The sequence below is a fragment of the Myxine glutinosa genome, chromosome 8 (assembly GCF_964187855.1).
Source record: "Myxine glutinosa chromosome 8, kmMyxGlut1.1, whole genome shotgun sequence".
Classification (NCBI taxonomy): domain Eukaryota; kingdom Metazoa; phylum Chordata; class Myxini; order Myxiniformes; family Myxinidae; genus Myxine; species Myxine glutinosa.
In genome coordinates, this window is record NC_136268.1 from 72,090,369 (window position 1) to 72,118,335 (window position 27,967).

Genomic DNA, 27,967 nt, shown 5'->3' on the forward strand with positions numbered 1-27,967 from the left:
ATTTCTAGCGATTTTTATAACTAAGTAATATATGCATTTATTTAAGCGAGGCTGTCTTTCTCATTCTGGGGTTAGCTTTTTTAATTTAACTTGATAATAATTTAATTAGACTAACAGAATTGATATACCCCCTTAATTATCTTAATTCATACTTCCATGGGGATAGGGTGACACTCCATTGTACCTGCGATCTGTTTTTAAAATTCCTCGGGCATTTCAACCAGAGCAATCAGCTTTCTATGGCTTGCCAAGCCAGCCGTTCCTTATCACCCATTTTGTTGGAGTGCTTGCTGGAGTGCTTACGCCGCTTTGCGAGGGCTCTTATTGAATTAGTCAAGGCCAGGGAGGTTTAGGTGTCTTATAACATCCTTTTTTAATATGATTATTTTTAACTTAATTAATACTTCCATGGGATAGGGTGTTACTCCATTGCCTGCACTAGCGTAGTATGGGGGCCAGCAGCCGCCCCAAGCAGCACTTTTGGGGGCCAAACACTCCAAACAAACATAAATAACCATCAACAACAGCTGGAGACACGTTTTTTGAATGAAACGTTTTTAGCAAATTGACACTTTTTAGGAGTCGGAACTGCTGTTAAACTCAATTCTGCAGTTTAAATTTTGAAAATCTGATCAGATTACGAGTTTGTAGAGCGTATTGCATTTTAGTTTTTAACCGTGTGTGGAAATAAAAGGTACAACGTCAATGGGTGCCTAAAAAAATATTAACACATGAACAAGTGAAAGGATAGAATGTGGTCATAAATAACCATGTTTAAAATATTCAGCCCCCCAAGTCGCTTACCCGTGAGATATTGCAGATGCGGAAAACCCGTGAGATGACGTCACTGTTTTTACAAGAGGACAAACACTCGACCTGCACAGGACCATACTGCAGCATTCCCTCTTCAGGCCAGTATTGAGGAATACTCTGAGGAAAGAAAAAAAAAAGAAGAGGAAGAAGAAACATGTTGAGAAATAGCAATGACACTCTTGCATCTGCACATACTTAGCACGAATGCATTGCCACATTAATGTTTAAAAGCAAGGTCATTTATGTGGAAGTATATTTTTATGATAAAAGGCATGTTTTTGGCACAATTTGCTTTCCTTTTAAGATGAAAACCAATTCCAAAGACAGACGAAACTGGTTGATACAGAAATTTTTTAGATCGATTTAAGATTAAGATTGGGTGTGTATTATATAAATATGTGTGCGTATACTTAATTATGTGTGTGTATACTTAAATATCTGTGCATATTACAAATGTGCATGTGTGTATGCATGTGTACATGTATGTGTGTGTGTGTGTGTGTGTGTGTGTGGGTGTGTGTGTGTGTGGTGTGTGGTGTGTGGTGTGTGTGTGTGTGTCTGTGTCTGTGTCTGTGTCTGTGTCTGTGTCTGTGTGCAAGTAAAGTGTTAAATCGTCCAACAAGTAATGTTTGAATAGTGATGTTACATTGATGGGTCGACTGACTGCCTGGAGGCAACTGAGGTTGTGGATATACTGATGTAGGTATAATCTACTGATGTGGATCCATGACCGAGGTTGTGGATCTGCCATTCGGAGAGGCCCTGGGCTGAAAAGATCGAAATATTGAGGAAGAACTGTGCCCAGCTGATGATCCGTGCGGTCAGGAAACCAATCAATTACTTGTATGCTAAGGTTATTACTTTAGGTAAGGGAACTATTTTTTGAGGCTTCCAATTTAAACTAGAACAGCACTCAGTAGAGTGTATGCCTCCACCAAGCTGAACAGTTTATGTTTTGTATCCCACTGACCTAGACCGGACATGAATCAAAATTGAATCAGCTTGTTTTTGTCACCTAACCATCGCATCCACCTAGTTTAGTCATAATCGATCTACAACTTTTTGAAATATCATGCTACATATTCATTTTGGCCCTATCAATCAATGGTGAAGAATCACTTAATTTTTACAGCGAAGCCCATAGGGCAAAGCCGTCTCGAACAGTGTTTATCCGTATGTATGTATGTATGTATGTATGTATGTATGTATGTATGTATGTATGTATGTATGTATATGTCCCCTCAAACGTATACCAATCTGAGCTGAGGATCTGGTCACATAACAGGGTGATGCGATTACGTCTGATGTCATTACGGCGGTACGGCGGCTGACTCTCCACACACCGCCATTTTGATTTATATGCCATTCATGCTGAACATATCATCGAACCTGTCATATAATCACAATCGCCATGCTCTAACTTTACGTTTTTCATTCAGTGTGAAACACAAACAAACCGATTGTTAAAATGACCATCAAATATCGAAAGCATCGGCGTTACATCTTTTCCAACAAAATGGTACATACCGAACCCTTGTGGTTTCCTACCCAATCGTACCCAAACGTACCCAATCTTCACTCAGTTCTGTAAGTAAAACTTACCTCAGGGATGTCTGGATTCCTCCAAATTTCTTTTTTAATGTTATAAACAGCATTAGCGACTATTTAAAAACATAATCATGTGTGTTTGCAGTTTATAATATTTTACAAGCCTGGCTACACCGCTGTTAGACTTTCGGTCTTGTTTTTTTAAATCTTCTTTCCGGATCCGTATTAGGATCTCACCAAAATTGGACAAAATTTTCTTTATTGCACAGCCAAACTGTCGAAGTTTGGGCTGAATCGGTGCATTACTAGTTGAGATATCCTGTTCACAAACAGACAGACAAACAGACAGGAGTGAAAACAAAACCTCTGCCCACCTTCAGTGGTGGAGGTAATAAAGTTGAAGAAAATAGGATGTTGTGAAATTAACATAATTTACAGCAATCCTTTAAATTATATTATATTTATGTGTGTGTGTGTGTGTGTATGTGTGTGTGTGTGGGTGTGTGTGTGTGTGTGTGTGTGTGTGTGTGTGTGTGTGTGTGTGTGTGTGTGTTTGTGATAGAATTGTGAGGAACAGAAATGAAAAAAAAAATAAACAAGGTGAAAATGTGTGTTTGTGGGAAAGAGAAGGGAAAGTGTGGGGTGGGGGAAAATATTTCAGAAAACTATAATAATCCTTCATTTAATTGGTGGTGTAGTAGCTATAATGGCGTTTCATTGTGCATTTAGGGAAAATGTACCATGGTGTGCTGAGCACAAACATAACGTGAACATCGATTGAATGCCATGCTGCAGGTGAAAGACAATTTGTAAATGAAGTGAAAATCAATTGAGAGAATCAGCAATTCTGTAAATCGTACACAGCAGGTGATAATCGATAAATAGATGGTCCTCATGCAGAAAACAATATATAATGCAAAAGACCAACCTTACAACATCGCAATAAGAAATAAAGCGGAGGGGATGAGTTTTGTAAATAAATAAGGAGAGGAAAAAAAAAGAGCAAAGAAAGTAAATATATGGGAGAAAGGGATAGGATTTTGGGGAAAAGGTCGAGTCAAAAATCTGCCATTGTGCTTATGTATAAACATTGCTTCCTCATGGGATATATTACCACATGGCAATGATATTCTGCCTGGTTCAATCCACTAGGCAATAGTGCAATGCTGTTGGGGGCAATTTGTATTCATTACTGCGATTTCAATAACTCATTTATGTGAGAGCTAGATGCGGGGGATCCATGCATTGTTTTCCAGTATAGGCTGGCCCACTTAACGATATTGTAGAAAGATATTGTACATTGCAAATTTTAGAAAGTTTGGCAACCAAGATTGATGAATCAATGTAATAGACTTAAAAATGTAAAAATATGAGAGGGGGAATACAAGGAGAGAATGGAGTATGTGTGAACATTCAAGTGAGTCGAAGTTTGTAATGGGGAGAGGTCAAAGATTCCTCCGTATTTACAAAAGTAATATGTAGATGGACCCTTCCCAAGGATAAAAAAAGTGAATTTATATTTTTAGTTAACACAAATATTCCTGCCAAAACTAAACTAAATACCACGCTGTGGTGCAGCTCACAGTGCCGTCTTTGTGATTTCCAAATCGTTGTTTCGCAAAACTAACAAGAAAAAGAGCAATCAGAGATTGCAAACCCTCGCCAGGATGTATTTTCAGTGGTTTTTAAGGCTTTTGTGTTAAAACAAATATGGCGGCCGAACCACGTGACCGATGACGTCATTATTTTTTTTTTTCTAAGCTAATTTATTCCTAGATTATGCTCAAGAAATTTCATCTTGATCGGATGAAGTTTTGTACTTGTCGAATTATGACATCATAATGGACGCACCTATGACATCATCATTAACATATTTTATTCCCCATGGAGATTTCTTTACAATGAGCCATGTCTCAATTTTTTATATTCAGCACTTTCGGAGATATAGAGGTGCAAATGTTTTCGGTTTTTCCAAGATGGCGGCCGAACCACGTGACTGATGACGTCACCATTATTTTTTTTTCCTCCACCAGTTTATGCCGACATGGCGCTCAAGGAATTTCATCTTGATTGGATGAAGTTTTGTACTTGTCGAATGATGACATCATAATGGAGGCACCTATGACATCATCATTAACATATTTTATTCCCAATGGAGAGCTCTTTACAATGAGCCATCCATGTCTCAATCTTTTCTATTCAGCACTTTCCGAGATATAGAGGTGCAACGTTTTTCGATTTTTCCAAGATGGTGGCCGAACCACGTGACCTATGACGTCATAATTATTGTAGTGAAAATGTATATCAAAGTTGAACCCAGGAGTGATGCCCACTTAAACCGCAGAGGGGCGTCTATAAGACCTCGGACGTCCACGACGCTGAGCCACTCCTTTGACATTTTACTATGACATGTAGTCCTGAACGGTACGTACTCGCACATGTATTCTAGGCTTGCTTGCATTGACTAATATAATCGATCCTCCCTATATGATGCCAAGATCCTGATATATATTGCATGATTGTATTTTGCAGGATGATGCTAAAGATCTGATTGAGATTAAACCTACCTATGGGACAAAGTTGTGGACTTGGTTTATTTTCACAACAATTATCATTAAAAAATTATACAGGTGGAGTTGTACCTATGGTTTAAAAAATTTCCTGTCAATCGGACCAACGGTTGCAGAGAAAATCATATTTATTCTGTGTGGATAAACAGACAAACAAACAAACAAACAAACAAACAAACAAACGGACTCAAATGCAATACCCTCTCCTTTGGCGAGGGAAAATATAACCCAAATACTGATGTGCTGCTATTCAACGTTTCATTTCAGAAACCGATGCATGCCGTGCGGGTGTTTTAGCAAAACCGGATATATCAATTTAACCAATCAGTGCGCAGCATCATAGTCACGTGATGCCATACGCCAGCGCCCATGTTCTGATCGCTTTGCCTTGATAAAGAGGAGAAAATCCCCCAAATAAGCAAATTTCTCTCGTAATAATGTACAGTTTTGACGACATTGAAGAACTTGTGTCGCTTTCACCATCAGCATGTAAAAGAAGCGGCTTCCAGGCAAATCGTGTCGAGCTGTGGTGAAGAGAGCTCAACATAATGGTGACCGTAAAAATCCAGCTATTTCATGTGCTCACAATGTACATGATGTGTGCATGGCATCTATCCTGTCTGGTGATGATCTTTCTTACTTGAATGGGCAGTTTTATTCCATGGAAAATAAAGTCAAACAGGATGCTATTATGCTGTTGAAGGAGCTGTGCTCCAACTCGAATCGAAAGAATGGACGCGACAAAAAGCTGGAATTCGTCCGAGTTTCTTTATTGCGTCAAATCAACTCGGGTAAACTGAAAAGCCCGTTTATCGGGCAGCATTATATACAAGCACTCGAATATCTCATGCCGGAGCGTTTGCCCTTAAAAGGCGCGACTGGGCATGTCCGGGAGACCTGGGCAAGTCTGGACATGCCCGGGAACGGCGAGACTGGGTGTCGCCGGACGTGCCGGGCGTGCCTGGACATGCCCGGGAACGGCGAGACTGGGTGTCGCCGGACGATCTGGGCGAGCCCGGCACAGCGATCGCTCCGTGGTTGCGTCCTCGGCAGGTGTAAGGCGATTGTGTATGTTCAGCGGCAACCGCTACACACGCCCCCCCAGAATCGACTTGCACCGACAGGGTCAATTTAAGGGGGGTCCTGATGACCCGGCCGAAGCGACCCCTGGAGGGTCGTGGGGGGGGGGGGGGTCCGGTGTGGGGGCGGGTGGTCGAGCGGGAGGCACCGTGGACGGGGGGCCGCCTCGCCGCGGAGTAAGGGCCAACCGAGGTGGTTGGTCGATGTCCACGTGCGCCGGCTTGAGGCGGTCCACCGAAATCCGGTCCGACCTGCCGCCGACGTCGATGACGAAGGACTTGTCGTCCCGTCGCAGGACCCGGAAGGGTCCATCGTACGGCGGCCTGAGTGGCCCCCGGTGTGTCATGACGCACAAAAACGTACTCCGCTGTGCGAAGCGCTGGGGGGACGTAGGACTGGGGGTCACCGTGGTGGGACGTTGGCACGGGGGCAAACTGTTGGGCGGTCTCCTGGAGGTCCGAGCGCTGGCGAGCTGCGGACCAGGGACTAGTAGCGTCAGGCACGAATTCGCCCGGGACGCGTAGCGGCTGGCCGTAGACCAGCTCAGCGGTGGACGCCCGGAGGTCCTCCTTGGGGGCCGTGCGGAGGCCCAAAAGGACCCACGGTAGCCGGTCGGTCCAGCCGCCGTCCTGAAGGCCGGCCATGAGCGCGGCCTTCATGGAACGGTGGAACCGCTCGCACAACCCGTTGGCTTGGGGGTGGTAGGCCATGGTACGGTGGAGACTGACCCCCAGGTTGCGGGCGACCGCGCCCCACAGCTCGGAGGTGAACTGCGGCCCGCGGTCCGAAGAGATGTCCGCCGGTGCACCGAAACGGGCGACCCAGGTGGCGATGAAAGCCTGCGCCACGTCGGCGGTGGTGGTGGAGACGAGGGGAACGGCCTCCGGCCACCTGGTGGTCCTGTCCACCATGGTGAGCAGGTGTGTGAAACCCCGTGATGGGGGTAGGGGGCCCACCAGGTCCACGTTGACGTGGTCGAAACGCCGTTTGGGCACGGTGAAAGGTGCCAGCGGGGCCTGGGTGTGTCGGTGGACCTTGGCCTGTTGGCAGGCCGTGCAGGTGCTGGTCCAATCGCGGACATCCCGTCGAAGGCCGTGCCAGACGAATCGCGGGGACACCAGCTTCTGGGAAGCTTTCCGGCCCGGGTGGGAAAGGCCGTGGAGGGAGGCGAAGATGCGGCGTTGCCAGGTAACGGGCACGATGGGGCGAGGCTGGCTTTGGGAGACGTCGCAGAGCAGGACAGTGTCCGCGAAGGGGATGTCGGCCAGGCGGAGGCCCGTGTCCGCCGCCCGGAGGGCTTGCACCGTGGTGTCGGTGGTCTGGTCAGCCGCCATAAGCGCGAAGTCCACGCCGAGGTGGACCGCGTTCGCCCTGGCCCGAGAAAGACAGTCGGCCACGGCGTTGTCTTTGCCGGCGACGTGCCGGATGTCCGTGGTAAACTCCGACATGGCGGAGAGGTGGCGCAGCTGGCGGGCCGACCACGGCTCCATGACTTTGGCCATTGCGTAAACCAACGGCTTGTGGTCAACGAAAGCCGTGAAGGGTCGGCCCTCCAGGAGGTGGCGGAAATGGCGAACGGCCAGGTGTAGACCGAGGAGCTCGCGGTCAAACGTGCTATATTTGAGCTCGTTCGGCCGGAGTTGCCGGCTGAAAAAAGCGAGTGGCTGCCAAACCCCGTTCACCCATTGCTCATGTACGGCGCCCACCGCGTAGTCGGAGGCATCCGTGGTGAGGGCGATGGGAGCGTTGAGCACCGGGTGAGCGAGCAGTGTTGCGTCGGCGAGGGCCCACTTTGAGCTTGTAAATGCCGCGTCCATGGCTGCGGACCAGACGACGTCGTGTTTGGCCGGCCTGCCCCGGAGGGCTTCGTAGAGGGGCCGCATGAGCTGATTAGCACGGGGCACGAAGCGGTGATAGAAATTCACCATTCCGAGGAACCCCTGCAGGGCCTTGATGGAGCGGGGACGCGGAAACGCGGTGATGGCCTCGACCTTGGTAGGCAGCGGCACGGCCCCGTTCTTGGTGATGTGGTGGCCCAAAAAATCAACGGCCGTCGTGCCAAAGTGGCATTTGGCCGGGTTGACGATTAGGCCGTGCTCGCTGAGGCGTCCGAACAGTGTTCGGAGGTGGAGGAGGTGCTCGGCCCGGGACGCGCTGGCGACGAGGATGTCATCTAGGTAGACGAAGAGGAACGGCAGGTCGCGCAGCACGCCGTTCATCAAGCGCTGGAACGCCTGAGCCGCGTTCTTGAGGCCAAATGGCATTCTAAGGAATTTGAATAAGCCGAACGGCGTGATGACGGCCGTTTTTGGGACGTCGGCCGGCCTGACAGGTACCTGGTGGTATCCCCGTATCAAATCGATCTTCGAAAAAATGACCCGTCCTGCCAAACGGGCGGAGAAGTCTTGAATGTGCGGGATCGGATACCTGTCGGGGGTGGTAACGTCGTTAAGGCGGCGGTAGTCGCCACATGGGCGCCAGCCGCCCCCCGGCTTCGGTACGATGTGTAGTGGCGAAGCCCACGCGCTATCGGAGCGCCGCACGATGCCGAGGTGTTCCAAAGCATCGAACTCGGCTTTGGCCACGGCGAGCTTGGCTGGGTCGAGGCGGCGGGCTCTGGCATAGACCGGCGGGCCCATAGTTGGTATGTGGTGCTCGATACCATGTCGTACCGCGACGGCCGAAAACGTCGGCTGCGTGAGGGCCGGGAACTCCGCGAGCAGGCGAGCAAACTCGTTCGCCGCCGGGAGGGCGCATGCTAGCTCGGTCGGCGCGGAGCTGCTCAACGTGCATGCCAGGGAGCTGAAGGTCTCGGCGTTGACGAGGCGACGCCGTTTGACGTCAACCAGCAGCCCGTGTGTGCAGAGGAAGTCGGCGCCCAGCAGAGCCATGGGCACGCTTGCGGTCACAAAAGTCCAATGAAAGCGCTGGCTGCCGAAGCAGAGGGTGACGTTGCGCGGGCCGAAGGTGCGGATGGCCGATCCGTTGGCCGCCACCAAGGAGGGGCCGCAAACCGCGGACTGCCTGTCCTGATCGGAGGCGGGTATGACGCTCAGTTGGGCACCGGTGTCACACAGGAAGCGCCGTCCGGACGCTTTGTCCCTGATAAAAAGTAAGTTGCCCGTGTGGCTGGCGCTCATGGCTGGTAATGAACGCCGGCCTGGCCGTTTCCCGACTTGCCGAAAGTGCACGGGGGTCAGCATGTCCGGGCCTTTTGTCCGAACCTGGCATGGTAGTAACACCACGCCTGGTCAGGTGGAGGCCCCAGTCGTCGTGTTGGAGGCGGTCGGCACGGCGTAGCGGCCGCCAATTGCGCCGGCAGTTCGGCCGCCGACCGTGCCGGGTGTTCGGGCGCCATGGGCATTGCTTCGGACGGCGGCGGGCTCCAGGTCGCTGCCCCGATGCGTTGGCCTGCCGAGGAGATCTTGTCGGCTTCCCTGGCGAGGGCGCGGGGATCCGTGATCTGCGTGCATGCCAGGGCGAGGCGTACCTGGCTAGGCTGACGGAGGAACAGCTCTTGAAAAAGAAAATCCGGGGCGTGCTCCCCGAGCAACGAGAGCATGTAATCCATTCGTTCGGACGGGCGCGTGTCGCCGAGCTCGGGCAGGTCGAGCAGGCGCTGTGCGCGTTCCGCCGATGAGAGGGCGAAAGCGTCGAGGAGGAGCTTCTTGATCGCGCCGTACTTGTCAGCGGCTGGCGGGTGCTGTAGGAGGCTGAGGGAGCGGGCCGCGGTGGCTGAGCCGAGTGCTGCTACCACGTGATGGAAGCGGGTGTCGTCGGCGGTGATGCCTTGCAGGGCGAACTGGGAGTCCGCCTGGGCGAACCAAACCGCTGCGTGAGCCTCCCAGAAGGTAGGCAGTTTGAGGGCAACTGCCGTGTCCATGTCGGTAGGTCACCAATGAAGGAGCTGTGCTCCAACTCCAATCGAAAGAATGGACGCGACAAAAAGCTGGAATTCGTCCGAGTTTCTTTATTGCGTCAAATCAACTCGGGTAAACTGAAAAGCTCGTTTATCGGGCAGCATTATATACAAGCACTCGAATATCTCATGCCGGAGCGCTTGCCCTTAAAAGGCGTGACTGGGCGTGTCCGGGAGACCTGGGCGAGTCTGGACATGCCCGGGAACGGCGAGACTGGGTGTCGCCGGACGGGCTGGGCGTGCCTGGACATGCCCGGGAACGGCGAGACTGGGTGTTGCCGGTCGGGCCGGGCGAGCCCGGGAAAGGCGAGTCCAGGCATGCCCGGGAAAGGCGAGACTGAGTGTCTCCGGGCGGTCTGGGCGAGCCCGGCACAGCGATCGCTCCGTGGTTGCGTCCTCGGCAGGTGTAAGGCGATTGTGTATGTTCAGCGGCAACTGCTACACTGTCTTACTTGTATATTCAACAGTGTCAACAAAGGAGCACTAAAGTTGAATATGTAAACAAACAAAGAGCCAAGGATGTCACAGTGAAGTAATTCCTTCTGAAGGCAAATAAGGAATGGATCCCTGTATGCAAGGCTTCATTCCTCAGCATATTGTGTGAGTATAGTTGGGAATGGTCTCAATTATCTATTTACTTATTGCCAATCCTTTTGCCAAAACAACAATGACCACACTGTGGTCACAACCTGCGACACAATATATATATATATATATTTTCCCTCCCCTGTCCACTCAACTGCATCATCCTTGCTGTTGAAGGTATTATACAAATAATCTTGGAGGATTTTCATGGTTTGGTTTGTTATGAATTACGGGTCAGACAGACAATTGCGTCCGATTTCACGCAACATTGCACCCACTCCAAACAGGAGCAGCAGGAAGGGTTGTGTCAAGCTTCAAAACAATCAGCCTGGTGATAATGGTGGAGAAGCAAAAATGGCCAAAGGTTAAGGGATGGGCGGACGACCGTAAGGTTGGGCAGACAGATCGACAGTCTTCTCTGGGGTGTATATATATGTATGGATGTGTGTGTGTGTGTGTGTGTGTGTGTGTGTGTGTGTATGTATGTATGTATGTATGTATGTATGTATGTATATGTATGTATGTATGTATGTATGTATGTATGTATGTATGTGTGTATATATATATATATATATATATATATATATATATGTCAGCCATTAGGGTTTTAGCCCCATGACTCAATTGATCATAACATCTGAAATTATATATCGTGCTTCTAAAAACTGATTTGAACTCAACTGCAGGCAGAGGTGAGTGGACAAAATGTGGTTTCGAGGCTCGACGTGCAGGGTGGATCCTTAGCCCAATAAACAAGTCCTTGAATTATGTGCCAAACAGTAGATAAAATGTTCGCGACCCACGTACAGGAAAAGATGTCATCCAAACGCCTCCTTCACAAAGGGAATAATTAATTATATATCTTCGTAGTGTTTAGTATGTCTCCTAAACCAAGGACGTATCCAATCTTCATCTACCATTTAGCCTAGTGTATAAGAATATTTACTTCGGCCTGCGCTCGGGTCTGATATGTTTAGATAGATAGCCAAAAAAAGCGTAGCCTATCATTATGCTTACATCTTGTTGTCTAAATTTGACCTTCTATAGGACGGGACAATGGGAGGTGTTGTCCTTATTGCCCAGTAGTGCTATGTCTTTAGCGCAGATTCTTGTCTAATATTTTGCTATAAATGAAATGCCTTTCCACTTATTTTTCAGCGAGTGTCTTGAGGAATTGTCCGCTGCGTGTAGGCGGTACATTCTCAAGCCTCGCTCCACACGTGTGTATATAATCGATTTTATTAAACATTGTTGCTCTTCTTCCTCTGATCTTCTTCTTCCTTCCCTTGAGGTCTTCGATCTCGACAATTTTGGTGTCAGAAGTGGGATACATCCAAGTGTGCAGACGAGGTGGATCCTCACGTTCCAGGTCGGGAGGGAGGCCTGCCGGCATCTAATTTGGTGGGTACGCATTTTTGCACCTCGAAATTGAAGCCTCCCGCCTTGCTTTGGACACGTGTGGACCTCTGTCGGCTGTACCACCTGGCTTGCATTCCGAACCAAATTTAGTTTAAACCAGAGCAGCAGTGGGTAATGAATCGATTATACAGGGCGCCCGGGATAAGGAGGTAAGGTAAGCTTCCTGCGTGGGAAGCAGGTAGACCCATAAGTGGGTGATAGATAATAGGTATTAAGTTACTCCGGCGTGAGAACTGCGTTTAAGGTTAGGAATCGGGGGGCGACCCGATCTTAGGACTACCAGGAGGGACTAGCCCAAGAAAGGTAGAATAATGAGTATTTTAAGTTAAGCTACGCACTGGATGTGTTAGAGTTCACAGGTAAGTAGGATTGAAGTGTGCATGAGTGTGCATGAATTTATACTGTATTGTATGGAGAATGAAAGGTCAGTCACATGGTATTTGTATATAAGGGAATGAATGACCTGTCATTGCAGCGTGTATTTGTGTTTATTGTGTGTGTGTCATGGATGTGTGTCATTGACTGACAAGGGATTCCCCAAATTGCCTACGGGCGTTGGGCAATCCGGATGAGTAAAATTGGCAGGGAATAATGAGAATGTTATGGAGAGCATGTGTAGACAGGGCTTTAAAACAAGTGTTCAATTACATCCCCACATTAACGGCTCTCCAGATGTAGCAAGGGAGAATGGGAGTGAAAGTCAAAAATAATAGGCTGTCAACCGACAGGGTGTTTATTCAACGGCATGGCCGGGGCTTGTATTTGGCCGACGTGGGATGACAGAATGCGTTGAATGAAGGCAAGAATGACATGTGATGCGGACGTGAGTCCAATCGGAAGGATGGATGGTTATGGTTTCACCCGGTCCGTTTATCTGTCTGTCTGTCCGGACACAGAGCTCTTGGGGAGAGCCAGAATGGGTTGGGTTGACCAAGATGAATGTGGACAATATATTAATTGTTTATATTAATCTATTAATCTCTGTATATTAATCTGTAAAAATATATTAATCTCTGTGTGTGTGTGTCCGTATTTGTCTGGCTTTCTGGCTGTCTATGGAGTCATGTCTCTGAACACTGATTTTGAGGGAGTTGCTGGTGCGGACCAAAGCGGTGTCCGCGGTATCTACTGGGGGTCGAATGTCACTCCCTCAGTGTCTGCGAACTTGTCGTTCGGCAGTGTCGAAAGACAGGTTCGATTGTCGGTCTGTCTGCTTGATTTTCGGGTCTCACTCTGAGTATATGGCATATACTCTGAGTATATGGTCGTTTTCTGTTTTGTGCTTTAATGGTGGTTGATTTGACTTCCCTGAAAGGGGGACAATAAATATTTGGTGTTAGCTGTTGTCATTTCGGATGTTTGCAGTTGTAATGTGAAGCCAGTCTGTCTGTCCAACTGGGTGTGTCTGACTGCGTCTGCAGATATGGATCAAGGAGGAGCAGTTTCTGCGGCGTTTGCTATGATGTTGAATGTCATTCACTGTGTCTGCTGACGTGTCGTGTGACTATGGGGACTATGATAGTGTGTCCTGGCGGGAAGAATCGTGGCAGCCTACAGATTTGAATGGAATGGCCTCTGTGAGACCATCCTGTTAGTACGTTGGGGGTTCGTCTGTCTGTCTGTCTGTGAATGGAAATTGAACTGGACTTCGACAGAAGGCAGGTGGGTGGTCACCTGCTGTAAATTGTGGTGGAACATTTGTGACGTTCCCTAATACGAGGGGACGAATTGGTTTGTAAATGTGTTGTGCAGGTACTTTTTCTGTAGGTAGCCAAATTCTATTGTTGTCAAGTCTCATGTAACCTTGGTTAACGTATATCTACGGACAAGAGCTGCACTTTATTTTAGTAAGTGACTGGGAAAGTTTGTTTTAAAAGGTGCCAGCGGAGTTGTTTAGAGTTATGGAGGTCACAACTCGCTGGAACCTCTTTGTTTATGTTTGGCTGACTTACATTGACTAGTTTATGGGAAAAAGGGGACTGAAAATGCTTTGATTTTTTCGTGGATTGCCCATTGGGTATGCTTAGGATTTAATAGAGTGGTGGAGTTCTGTGGAATATGATGACGTTGTCTTATGGACACTTTGTGAGTGACTAGACACGTGCCTGGAAGGGGAAATTGTATTCATAACTCATGTGGGTTGTGTCTGAAGAAAAGGTTTAAAGTAAGTGTGAAGAAGGTCATGGAAAGTGCGAAGATGTTAAAGGAAAGTCTAATTAGATGGATCATTTGTCAATGACAAGTGACTTTGCAATGTTTGCTAAGAAAGGGAGGGGAAAAGATTATAAAAGTTGATGGAAAAGACGGGAAATAAAGAAAAGTGGTTAGTTATGGACTGTTGTTTTGTGATAAGAAGGTGATTGGGGGCTGGTGAAGATTGGATCACGGCTCTGCAGACCAGGTGAACAGAACTCCACCAGGTGTGGGAATATGGGAATCACACCAATTAAATTATTGCTCAAAGGGAGGTGATAGAGCAAAATAAAAAAGATTGTCATGTGGACCGCAAGGCTAACCCCGCTCTTGCAGGGAAATGGTTTTGGGAGGCTAGTTATTTTTCAGATAATTTTTCCAGTGGGTTTATACTGATGTGAAATTCGCGTATCTAGGAAGGAAAGGAAAAAATTGTCCAGGTATTGATAGGATAACAGTGAAATTTTGAAGTGAAGTGAAGGATAACAGTGAAGAGTTAGTGTGTTCGTTGCGATTTTTGGGAATGGCAGGGTACTGTCGTACATGGATGATGGACCGACTGCGGAAAACGCCAGTAAGGCGTCGATACAATGTTGAACACCGAACGGTCCATGTGTTGGACAACAATGAAGGGTTCATAATTAATTTGGCACCTCAAGACAGACGTTCCGACATCCGCACCTACAGAGTTCGATGTAATACAATTACAAGCCGCGGCCTCAAACGTAGAACATCAAAAATTGGATTAAATTGGGAGCTCAGTGCCCCGCAGAAGGACAAATGTGGACGATTAATGACAAACCCGTGGCACCGCGAGCTTTATTGCCATGGTTGGCACGCATGGCGCATCCAAATGGCCATGTGTGCCATAGGGGGGTGAGGTGATGAGGCAGGTCACTTCCACCTGGGCAGCACCAGGCCTTTCGACTGTGGTTACCATGGTCTGTAGCTCGTGCGCTATATGTCATCGGTATCAGCGCCAGTGGATATGGCAGCCCTTGAATTACCTATCATGGATGACATGTTTTTTTAAAGTTTTGCATAGATCTCTCCCATGTAGCACGCAACATACATGAACGCGTTCGCGAGGCCCTGCCGGAGCCAACAAGCAAGCCTATCCACACCTTCGAGGCGACTGGAGAGTACGTGCTGGTGAAGCATTTCACCCGTAAGACTGCGCTCGAACCAAGATGGACGGGGCCATACCAAGTTCTTCTGATCACACCAACAGCGGTGTTTTGTGAGGGCAAGTCGTCCTGGGTACATGCCACACATTGTAAGTTGGCCATACCCACAAACACAGACACCTCAAACGCACCACCACAGATCGAGGATGCTGCACCACCGCCTGTTAGGGGTGGCAATCACATTTAGTTTAATATACCGCTTCAGGCTAAAACAGGTGTCTGCAACAGGTGCATGGGATGCTAAAAGAGGACATTGGATTGACTTTAAATTGAAATGAAAATTGAAAGGGTGGATTAGGAAAATGAGTTTGTTCAAATAATCGTGGCATCTGTGGGATGCAACAATTTTGTGCCAGAATAGTGTAGGGGAGCCGTCATCTGGGAAGCGTCGTTAAATGGCAGTAGGTTTAGACAGGTATTGAAAGGGTTCGTGCAATGTCATTTTGGGGCTTATGGCTCGCCATTGTCTGTCTGCCAGTTATGGTGGGCAGAGGGAGAGAAAAGGAAGACCCCCTTGTAATAACCATAGATGACCAAGCCCAGCATAACGTAACCAAGCTAACCATATCTTGGGGGACACCAAGCGCCACCCGCGTTGAGATCAGTAAATGCATGGCCTCGGCCCTTATCCCACCCCATGGAGTAATGTTTATTTGCGGAAATAAAGCATATCCATACCTACCCGAACAGTGGGGAGGGACTTGTTATCTGGGATCCATTTTTCCCAAGGTAAATTTGGTAAATCATGTATTATTAAATGTAGGGAAGATGATTAAAAGGAAGGAATTTTCGGAAATTGGTGAAAGTAAATATGGCATTTGAATTTCCAGACACGACACAGGAAATAAGGCTATGAATAAGCCAACCATCTGAGAGATAAGGTAACTAAATGCCAATTAGTGGGACGGGGGGCTAGGAATTGATCATGGTGTGTGTAAGAAAGTATTTTTCAGGATGGACGATGAAGAAATCGCCGTTGGAAAACCATGATCTTGACCACAGAGGCCGTCGATCTGAATGGGTCCTTCAACAAGGCAGATGTGACCAGCGCTTCAGAATTTTGTATTGATTTTTGTGATGACTGTGAAAATCCCTTGTGGGAACTGGCTACTGGCTGATGCCTGCATCGATGTTTGTGATGATTGTAATACTTGTGTTGAAAATCCCTTGCGTGTACTGGCTAACGCCTCTTATGTATTATGAATGATTGGCAAATAGATAGTCTCGCATTAGTAATGGAACGAATTGGAAACGAAACCTGAATCGCAGAACTACAATTGGAAAACGAATTAATGCATATGCAAACGATGGTGATGCAGAATCAAGTGGTTTTGGATATGTTGTTGGCAGAAAAGGAAGGAGTATATGGGGTGATTGATGAACCTATTTGATGCTTGGGATTCTGATAATGATTATGATTTTAGTTGGGATGATTTAACCTGTGATTTAGAAAGTGTAGGTTCTTTTAAAAGTTATTGCTATTATACCAGCAGTGAGGAGCGGATAGCAAACATGTATCCGGGAGAACCACCCTCACCACCACTTACACCACCCAGCAATCACATGTACAAGGCTTGATGGCATTGGACGTCGATTGTTTGCCCTGATTCGCGAGGACCTCACTTGCATAAAGAGGGCCCCTTAATCTGGCTGGCAACTGGGTCGCACCTATGCCGCAGCGAGGGTGGATTCGGAATCTGGCGGGCGGCAGCAATCTCTTAAACCAGGCGCCGTCGTCGCGAATCATGGCTAACAATTTATGCGTTGAATGTTAGACGACCAGTTAGGGCCGGTATCTCTCTTTGAGCATACGTGACGCTATGTCGTGCCTGGCATGTAACTAATTGATGAATTTGGTGTCTTTCCAAGGAGTTGTCTTGTAAAGACAAAGGAAGGAACTGTCAGCCATTAGGGTTTTAGCCCCATGACTCAATTGATCATAACATCTGAAATTATATATCGTGCTTCTAAAAACTGATTTGAACTCAACTGCAGGCAGAGGTGAGTGGACAAAATGTGGTTTCGAGGCTCGACGTGCAGGGTGGATCCTTAGCCCAATAAACAAGTCCTTGAATTATGTGCCAAACAGTAGATAAAATGTTCGCGACCCACGTACAGGAAAAGATGTCATCCAAACGCCTCCTTCACAAAGGGAATAATTAATTATATATCTTCGTAGTGTTTAGTATGTCTCCTAAACCAAGGACGTATCCAATCTTCATCTACCATTTAGCCTAGTGTATAAGAATATTTACTTCGGCCTGCGCTCGGGTCTGATATGTTTAGATAGATAGCCAAAAAAAGCGTAGCCTATCATTATGCTTACATCTTGTTGTCTAAATTTGACCTTCTATAGGACGGGACAATGGGAGGTGTTGTCCTTATTGCCCAGTAGTGCTATGTCTTTAGCGCAGATTCTTGTCTAATATTTTGCTATAAATGAAATGCCTTTCCACTTATTTTTCAGCGAGTGTCTTGAGGAATTGTCCGCTGCGTGTAGGCGGTACATTCTCAAGCCTCGCTCCACACGTGTGTATATAATCGATTTTATTAAACATTGTTGCTCTTCTTCCTCTGATCTTCTTCTTCCTTCCCTTGAGGTCTTCGATCTCGACATATATACATATATACATATATATATATATATATGTATATATGTATATATATATATATATATATATATATATATATATATATATATATATATATATATATATATATAATTATATATATATATATATACAGTGAAACCTTGACTTACGAGTGCACCAACTTACGAGTTTTCCGAGATACGAGCCGTCGCTCGGGCGGTTTTTTGCTTTGAGATGCGAGCCGAGATCTGAGTTACGAGCTTACGCCACCCGCCACCAGGTGGGTTCCGGTCACGTGGTTATCTTGCCGTGCAAGCATCTCTGTCGTATCGCTGTTGCTTTGTTTTCGCATTTTGGTTATTTTGGAAAATTTCTTAGTTTTAACCATGGGTCCTAAGAAATTGAGTGCCAAGGGCAGTACTGAGAAGAAGAAGAGGATGATGTGCTTGGATATAAAACACGCAATCGTCGAAAAACATGAGCGAGGTGTGCGTGTTGTCGACTTGGCGAGGCAGTACGATCGTAGTACTTCTACGATATGTACGATTTTGAAGCAGAAGGAGTCGATAAAGGCTATAACGCCAGCCAAGGGCGTTAAGATTATTTCAAAGCTCCGGACCTCTATCCATGAAGAGATGGAGAATTTTCGAAACATTTTGAAAGGGAGGAAGAAACAAACCTCGTTGGACAGGTTTTTAATGAAACGCCCTGCAAGTGACAGCGAGGAAAGTGTGGCGAAAAGGGCAAAAGTTATCTCCTCCACCTCCGCCAGCATCTTCGTCTGATCTTCAAGGTAAATACACTGTAGCGCGATGCTGCGCGCGCTAATGCTTACGCAAGGAGCAAGCGGACAACGCGGTTCATACAAGAGTCTTTATTCAAACTGCAGCACTAAGCTGCTCAAGGCTGCGCGCCCCGTCTATATCCTGAGGCCACGCCTCTCTCCCCGGCGTGGCCCACCCCCACTTGGTGTGCGGGGTGATGTCACCACGTCAGTGCTTTCGTGTCCGCCACAACACTTAATAAAACCAGTTTATTTCTTTACATTGAAGGAGTCTGGACTCCAGCAGAATACGGATAAAAGGATGGCAAGGCACAAACTCGTCCGAGAAGATGTTTATTCGTAAAACCAACTCAGGAACACTAAAAAGCCCGTTTATCGGGCTGCCTTATAAAGCAAAACCAAAAACCCAAACCGAAACCGAAAGCCACGCCTCTCAAGCGAGGCGTGCTTCGGTGGTCACGTGATCCACAGGTGTAGCTCATTATACCCGCACGCGCGGGACGCTTTGGCGGTCACGTGACCAGCCACTCTGGCGCCGGGGATCCCCGCCGGTGACGTCACCGGCTGGAGCAAGGAGATTCTGATGCCGGTCTTGCTTGGGGGACCCATGGGTCTCTACAACATTCTCTTTTATTATGAACAGTATATACGAGGTCGTGCTTGTTTATACATTATTTGTTATTTATAAAGTACATTTTTCTTATTTAAAAACACGTAACAAAAAAAATTGGTGTGGTTTTTTGGGGGCTGGAACGGATTAATAGCATTTCAATGCCTTTTAATGGGGAAATTTAATTTGAGAAACGAGCAAATTGAGTTACGAGCTCGGTCACAGAACGAATTAAACTCGTAAGTCAAGGTTTCACTGTATATATATATATATTGTTGCGGATATGAGGATTGAGTTTTTTTGATTGTGTTGTATTGTATAGTAAATGGTTGTGAATTATTGGTTTAGTCTGAGCCCTCCTTGCTCCAGTGTGTATAAAGGTCAAAGGGCGTTCCGGTAGTTAATTCCATAATGCATACATTGAAGGACACTATAATATCCCTGTTCAGTAGTTTATTTCCTTATTCTGTGTATTAGGTTAAGGCTTTGTCTTCCATTAAAATGACACTCCATGGCACCAAGTGAAATAAGATAGATTCACTTCATTCTTCATTCCCATTCCCAAAAACCTCCATTTCCCCTTTCGTCATGGCCAAGCCTCAATTTGCCAATTACATCCCCTCCAAAACCACCATTGAACATGTGCTCGGGTCGGGGAAGAAAGGCGTGCCCGCCCGTCGTCATCAAGAGCGGAGCCAGAGGGTCGCGCGACCAACCATGGCCGAGGTGAGCACACCGATGGGCGTGTCCTGAAGGCCGGCGGATTAATCGCCGGAGGCGCTATAAAGGCGCGCGGGCAAGAAGTGCGTGGGGTGGCGTTGAGTGGTCAGTGGTTGCGTTGAGTGGTCGTTGGTTGCGTTGTCGATGGTGAGGAGTGGTCAGACCAAGAAAGAGAAAGAGTTGTTGGACCAAGAGAACAGAGAACATCCAAGGAGAGGACATCCCAGAAAGCGCAAAGCCTGTTGTAGTCCTGGCAAAGCATGCGACGCCCACAGAAACAGCAGCAGCGGCGGCCACAGCAGCAACAACACTCAACAGCCGCTTGGGGCCTGGACGGCGGTTTTGAGCAGGGCCGCGAAGGAACGGCGGCTGCTAAACGCGCCGATCGTGCTGCCGGACCCCTTGGACTTTCCTCTCCCTCCAGCCATCCACCTCCCGCCAGTCCTATCATCCTTCCCCGCGTGAGTTTGTTCTGTTTTTTCTGTCCTGGGTATTAATTAAGTCTGTTTAGATAAGCTAGCGATTTTCACGGTGTCTCTAAAATCTTCTGTATATTATTTTATTATCTTTCCTTCTCCTTGGTTACTTTGAGCCTGTAAATAGTAAATAAATTAGATTCGTATTTCCAACCTTTTTGTCTGCTTCTTCTTCACATCCGTGTTGCTTTTGTCTTTTCCCTATTGAATATCTGTGGCGCGATCCGGCCAACGTTTGGGAATCGGGTTAATCAGGGTAACTGTTAGGCCGCAGTGCCATCCGCTCGGCAAACCAACATCCTTAACCGCGGGCCGTAACAATTGGTAGTCAGGAGTTGGGATTCGAACCTGGGACTAAATTTATTTAGCCCAAATTTTGGAACACCAATTGTACAATTGGCCATAACAATTGGTGTCTGGGAGTGAGATACGAGGCCCGAACCAAATTTTTAAAACATCTAAAAAAAAAAAAATTGGTCAAAATTTGGAGCGGCCGAAATTTGTTTTGTTTTAAAAAAACCCGAATTTTGAAATCGCGCCATGGCTGGTCTAGGCGACGGGATGTCGGTGGGAGAGATAGACGGGGTAGAATCGACCCAGGACCTGGGGTAAATGTATGTGGAGGAGGGCAATGAGGAGGTGGTTGAGGAGGTATCAGGCGCACAAAATGGCGTCCTCGCGCACATGGTTATTGCGGCACCAAATTTAGCCGCGCCCGTGGTCGCGGCAGCCGAGCCAGAGGTGCCGGAGTACATGCGATTTGTTATGGACCAAATAATGGCCAAATTCGAAGAAATGAGGACTAATGATGAGCGATTGGGAAACCAAATTGAAGCAATAACGAACGGAATAAGGGCCGATAGGGAGGAAATGGAGCAGAGGGACAGAGACCGCAGGTTGGGCGAAAGGGTCCCAGGGGTGCACGAGGAGGTAAGCGCTGGTTGAGCGAAGTGGAGAAAAGCGCGGGTACAATGACGGGGGTAGAAATCACGACACGGGGTTTGGAAAAGCCGGCGACCGATGAGGTAGAGGGAATTTTATTAAAGCCAACGGTCGTCGAGGTGAGTAAAGAAAAAGTGGTAGTGGGCATTGAAATTGAAGAGACCGGGGATTTAGAAAACCACTCGCGGCGGGAGGAAAAGATGGAATATGTACAAAGTCCGTGCTCACATCACGATGCTGTGCTCATTAATCCTTATAAAGATTTGCAGGTGTTGGTGCAGGGAGGAAGACGAACCCTGAAGGTGAGACGGGCTGCATGTGGTGCCGGGAGATTTTGTAAAAGGGGGTTTGGCGCGAAGAGAATAGTCGCGCGATTGGGGTCAATATGGCACCCGGGCGTTGGTGAAGGGTCCCGTGTGAGTAAAAATGGCACGCGTGTGAAAAAAAAGTGTGCGTCAAGGGGTGAGCGTGTTACGAAGCGCAAGTGTGATACCGAGTGCGAGCGAGAATGCACGTCGGGGTGTACGGAGTGTGACACAGGGAGTGAGAACAATACGGAGTCTACGTGCGAGGGTGAGTGTGACACGGAGAGTAAGGTGGTGGTGGAACGTGTGCGAGGAAGCACACCTGAGTTGGTGGTAGTGCGAGGGAGCACATCGGAGCGCGGTAGTGGGTGGATGCAAGAGTGCACGCCCATGGTGAGTGTTACGGAGGACGTAACGGAGGAGAGGTGTGGACCGAGGTGTGCGCAAGAGTGTGCGCGAGATGTGTGGTGTGTAACGGGGAGTGCGTTGGTGGAATGTACGGACGGCGTTGGAACGCCGGGTTTTGTGAGTGTCAAAAGGGTCGCGTGTGCATGTGGGCATGCGAGTAAAGCATCGACGTTGAACGGGCTAGCGTTTAGGGCGACGGATAGCCGATGCGAGCACTCGGGGTGCGGTGTGCTTTGTTGGATGCCAGGCCCGGCGCGGATCGATGCTGCGTCGCTTCTCTTCGAAGCGTCGTTGCCGATTCGGGCTTGGCCCCGCCCTGCACGGTCGAGTCCGGGCCTTGTCGGGCGAGGCGACCGTTCCGGTTCAAGGGCGAGTGGGAGGAAGTTGAACGGTGCCCCCTGGCGGGGGCGGGGTTCCGATCGGGCGAGTTTCGGTCATCGGGCCCGGGACCGCAAGGTACCGCGCCGAGATGGTGCGTGGAATCTCGGCCCGACCAAACCACCTCCCTTGAACCGAAAGCCGGACGGATTCAACCTGCAGGCGACCAAATCACCCGAATTCATTGCTCGGCTTTACGAAGCCGAGTTTAATGATGTCATGACGCACCGAGGCTAGGATATAGCGGACTGTGATGATGATAATACTGATAGTGTTTTTGATCCGAAATTTAGAAAAGTGAATAGAATTGGCAGAGGATTGGCAAATTTTTGATTTGTTGGATTTGGACGAGCCAAATTGGTAGTGGGAGATGCCCGATGTGGTGGGATGGCCAATCCACCATCCCTCACAGCGGGGGCAAAGGAGCACTAGTTATGGGGTTTATGGCAGTGTAAGCTCGCCGAGGGAGGGTTTGGATAATGTGTAGGGACCTAGAAGATGACCTTAGGTAACGTTAAGATTAGGTAGTGACAATGATACCTGTAGTGGGGACGCAGGTAGATTAGAGTGGATGATAATGACGTGATATGTGCTTAGTTTAAAGGGAAGATGGGGAGCACTAAGTTAGCAGGGCACCAGGTAGATTAGATGATGCCGTGTGTAAGGAACAGGTGTGATTGCACAGGTGTGCAACTGAACAGGTGTATGGAGCAGTGTTTGAGTGAGTGATGGTGATGAGTATTGTGCTGACCAAATGGTCCTGGGAGGAAGGAGGGTGCAGGTGGCACCAGGTAAGATTGCACAGGTGTGCAACTGCAGGTGAATGGAGAATGGTTGTGTGGAATAAATGGTATGGAGTATATGGAGTATTGGAATGGATGGTCGTGGAGTGAGTATGGTGGAAACTATGGAGTGGAGTGGATGGTGCGAAGGTGTGAGTGGGGGAAGGATGGACCCCCATCACGAATACCCGGGGAGGGTAGTGTAAGTGTTAGGTAGAGGGTACAGGTAAATTGTGGTTGGATATTGGCATCCGTGGTGCGGGTGAAAGAATGGTATTTGGATGGGTGCATTAGTGTTGTGGAAATGGCTGGTCGTGTGGCCTGTTAGTATGAGTGTGAATGGTTGGGCACTCCGCCACTGTTAGATGTCGGCCAGGTGAGGCCGCAGGTGGGCTCTGGGAGCCGTTAGTGTCAGTGGGTGCCTGAGGATCCCGGGTGTGGATCGGGCAGCCCGTGCCAGAGAGGGCACTGAGGGGGTGAGAGTGCGAGAGGGCCTTCCCCAGTTAGTTAGGTTAGGGTGAGGAGCAGGTGAGCTCGGTAGGCAACAACAGTGGTGGAGGTGTGCAGGTGGGCGGACCAGCTGGGAGCGTCACACGACCCAGCCACCGAAATTGTGCGGGGGCACCGAGTGTTGAATCGGGGAGTGAGACCCAAATTGATGGTGTGCACCACAGATGGTCAATGGGATTTTGGTTCTTCGAACCACATAGAGTAATGAGGGCCAATGGTTTGGCAGGAGAAAGACCCCGGGTAATGTAAAGTTGTTAAAGTCATTTAGGAAATAGTTAGGATTGATGAACCTGTCGCACCATACGCAGCCACTTACCTGAGGTGATGATGATGACTCCACACCTGTGTTTTCTTTGTTTTGTGTTGCAGGAAATGAGAATTGCTGTTTGGATTTGTGAGACGCATCACGACGTGGATAAGACATTGGGGTGATTCCATCTCTCCCTCCTTAGGAGGGACTGATGATGAATTGGTGATGGCAGATTTTGATGTTGAGTTGGAGATGGCAGATTTTGATGAGAGTTGGAAATGGCAAATTTGATTGGTTAGGAGGGAGAGAAGACGAATTTGGTTTATGGGAGGAACGGGGAAGACAGTAGGGATGTTTGTTGATGTGTAAAGTAGATGTTTATGGGTAGTGTTGTGTTTTGTGGATACAGTAAGGGGTAAGGGAGGGGCAATGTAGGTTACCTGGTGGGGGGAGGGCGTACGGTAGGAACGTACCTCTGTCACCTGGTTCCCATGTGCCCCCAGTGTGCATTACCTTGTATTGCGTGCACTTTTGCGCGCTTACCACCTTACTCACTTGTCTTCTTTTGTCTCCCACCTCAGAGGATCTGGCTTTGGGGCAGAGAGAGAGGAGAGAGAGGTGCTGGCTCCGCAGTTGTGGGCCTGTACTTCCGCTGCTTGCTGCCTGGATCGATACACCATATGGACCGCAATTTTTGTGGCCGCCCACAATGGACCGCAGTTCTTTTGCGGTCAAGCCCCACCCGTGGATGGACCTGGGTCAACGTGGCACCTATGCCATACAGGTGAACCACTTTTAGTTGGCCCCCTGACGGCCACAATTAAGAAATGGACGCGGTTGGCGCCTTTCTTTATTTATAAAGAAGCCAGAAGGCCAAGTGCACTCCATGAAGGCAAGACCAGCGGCAGAACATCGGCCGGCTGCGACACCACCGGTGACCATGGACACTTAATTGTGCATTGTTATTGAACACTTTATTGGTGCACCGGATGGTGCTGACTGTGCGTATGGGGTGGTGCTTTTGGTGCTTGGACGGGGTGCTTTCCGCGATTCGGTTATCCTGTGGGTGTGTTTCTGTTAGGAGAAGGGTGCAACGTCGCAGGGGGACATATTTACTCATTTGTGAACATCTGTAAAACTGTCGCACTCAGGGTTGAGTTAATAGTAGAGGGAACTACATCTGAGTGCCACACTAAAGTAGGTAAAAATGTATCGGGTCGGGACGCCCCGAGGTAGAGAATGGTGCAATGTTGCGGATATGGGATTTGCATCCATCCATATCCGCTTGTAAATATTCCCCTATTTCCTCAATACTTCCCAACTATCCCCAATCCCCCATTCCCTAGTCCCATTTTCTGTAAACAACACTCTGTAGACCCGACCTCCCCCTATTTCCCCCATTAAATGTCGTGCCCAGGTTCACCGCATCTCATGTAAGACAACTATAGGACATCTTGCTAGTTATTCTTAGTCTATGTCAGTTAAGGACTCGTTTCCATTAATTCTGACCCTTCGTTGCACCAGAATGTGATTGTATGGCACCGTTAGGAAGTTTAGGACCTCCCGATACCTCCCCGCAGCTCTTCCTCATGGTTCAGCAACAACAACAACAACAGCAACGGCAGCGGCGGGCGCGGGAAGTGTGCGTCCTCACTCCGGCTTGGTTGGTAGGGGGTGTTGGGAGGGCATCAGGCCTTCCCAACGAGCCGCCATCGAACATGTGCTCGACGGGGTTACCAAATAGGGGCTCCCTGTCAGCTCCTCGTCAAGGGCGGAGCCCGGTAACCCCCGCACCCAATGGAAGCGGCGGACCGGCCCCAGTGGGGCGGAGCCAACCAGCCGAGGGCGTGTCACTCCCCGCTGAGCATGCGCAGGGAGAGGGAGGTGACGTCAGATGCGCGCTGAGCTTGGAGCAAGCAAGACCACCTCCGAGCGCTGTGAGGCCTCCCCGCATCTTCTGGACTGGACCGTGCTTTATCCTGTCCCCGAGCCAAGGTGCACCTTGTGCCATCGAACTACCTGTCCCTCCCTGCCATCAATCCCTGTGTAAGTCAGCCTTGTTCCGTTTGTCTGTGGTCTGTCCGGGAATAGATAAGATTGTATTTAAGTGCCCATCTCTTCTGTGTCTTTTACCTCACTCTGCCGTGTAATCTACCCCCTTTTCTCCACCACTGTAATTATACCCTCCACCGGAGGTCTTGAGAACTGTACCCCTTGCGTCGTTTCCTCTTTCCCAGTCGTCGTGTCCTTTCCATCATTGATTTGGCATAGCGCGATTTGGTCAACGTCTGGGTGGAATCGGGGGCTAGTCGGGGAATAACTGTTTGGTCGCGGCAATACCACCGCTCGGTAAATAACATCTAAACCGCGTCCGTAACAATATATATATATATATATTTATATATATATATATATATATATATATATATATATATATATATATATATATATATATATGTATATATATATATATATGTATATATATATGTATATATATATATATATATATATATATATATATATATATATATGTATATATATATGTATATATATATATATATATATATATATATATATACACGCGCGCACACACACACACACACACACACACACACACACACACACACACACACACACACACACACACACACACACACACACACACACGAGTAACGTGTGTGTATGTAGAACAATCACCCACAGAGTTACTCAAAATGAACGATAATGCACAATTGTAAGATCAAAAGAACAGCTAAATAGCACAACATTTGCATTGAAATCTGTCGACAGATCAAGCTGAAAACTCACTCGAGAGTTCTGCATTCTCTTCCAATTATTATTTGAAGTTTTTGGAATGAGGCAACCAGAACGGTTACAGTTTAAATCACTACAAAGAACAACAGAGTTTGGGAAGAAATAAATTCTTCAAAATCAACTGACAGAATCATAGATTGTGTTGAACAAACAGTCACCTTGAGACCTGCTGAATTTTCCAGTGTCTGGAGTCTTGTTATTGCAGTGTTGTAAAGTTTTAATGGTATTTCTCAGCTCCAAACTGGGATCTGTACACGCCACTTGCTTTTATCTTCATTCCAGACTGGTTGTGGGATTTTAATCAGACTTAGAGAAAATGATAACCAGAAGGATTTGGAATTTGATCAAGGTACTAATAAAGCAGTTCTTGATAACAATATCATGGGATCATTGTGTATTTTGTGTAAGAATAAAACATTGTTCGTTGTTTACATATAAACATCACAGAAACACGGACGGTCATCATGATAATCCAAATAAAAAGGAAGGATGCAATGACTGGGACTTTTTTGCCAGAAAGGTTAGAAAGTCAACAGGAAATGGTATTCATAGACCATTGAGATTGTGTTATTGTTATTTCCGTTATTCAAGTCGAGATTTTTAGTCAACAACATACAAGGAAGAGTGACAGAAACTGTTTTCGAGTTGGAGATGTATCCTGTCCTGCAGGAGTCTTTAAAAATAGATGGCGACTCAATCAAAATCAGAAGCAAATAAGTGATTACAAAGAAATCAAAAACTACTGACAGTGCTCTGTGCGTAACCGAGGTCATTGGGAACAACAAAACTGCTCATCATTTATTCTATTAAATGACTTTGTTGAACCAAATCAATATCTTATGGGTCACCATTTCCCCTACCATTTGTGGTCTATTTGTTGTGTTGATTTTGTTACCTCGTTTGAGTTGAACTCGTTCAGCATGACAATGGATGTGCAGCGATAATCGAACACCAACCGCCAGAAGTCTTTCACTGTGTTCGGCAGAGGGTGTTGCGTCACAATAAATGCAGATGGTCTGTGGTAACTCTGTGGGTAAAACAATTCCACTGGTTAAAAAACGATTTCCCAGGATTTCGACACAA

General features: G+C 47.7%; 1 protein-coding gene across 4 annotated transcripts in view; it reads right to left on the reverse strand.

The window, feature by feature from the left end:
* LOC137415012 (receptor-type tyrosine-protein phosphatase kappa-like) overlaps window positions 1-27,967 on the reverse strand; it is a 566,119-nt gene that overhangs the window by 44,773 nt on the left and 493,379 nt on the right. For all 4 annotated transcript variants that reach the window (XM_078783392.1, XM_078783391.1, XM_078783393.1 and 1 more), the window contains 2 exons: window positions 27,780-27,911; window positions 805-930 (listed from right to left, as the gene is read on the reverse strand). In XM_078783392.1, the coding sequence (XP_078639518.1) occupies window positions 805-930; window positions 27,780-27,911 (258 nt within the window). The remainder of the gene's footprint in view (window positions 1-804; window positions 931-27,779; window positions 27,912-27,967) is intronic.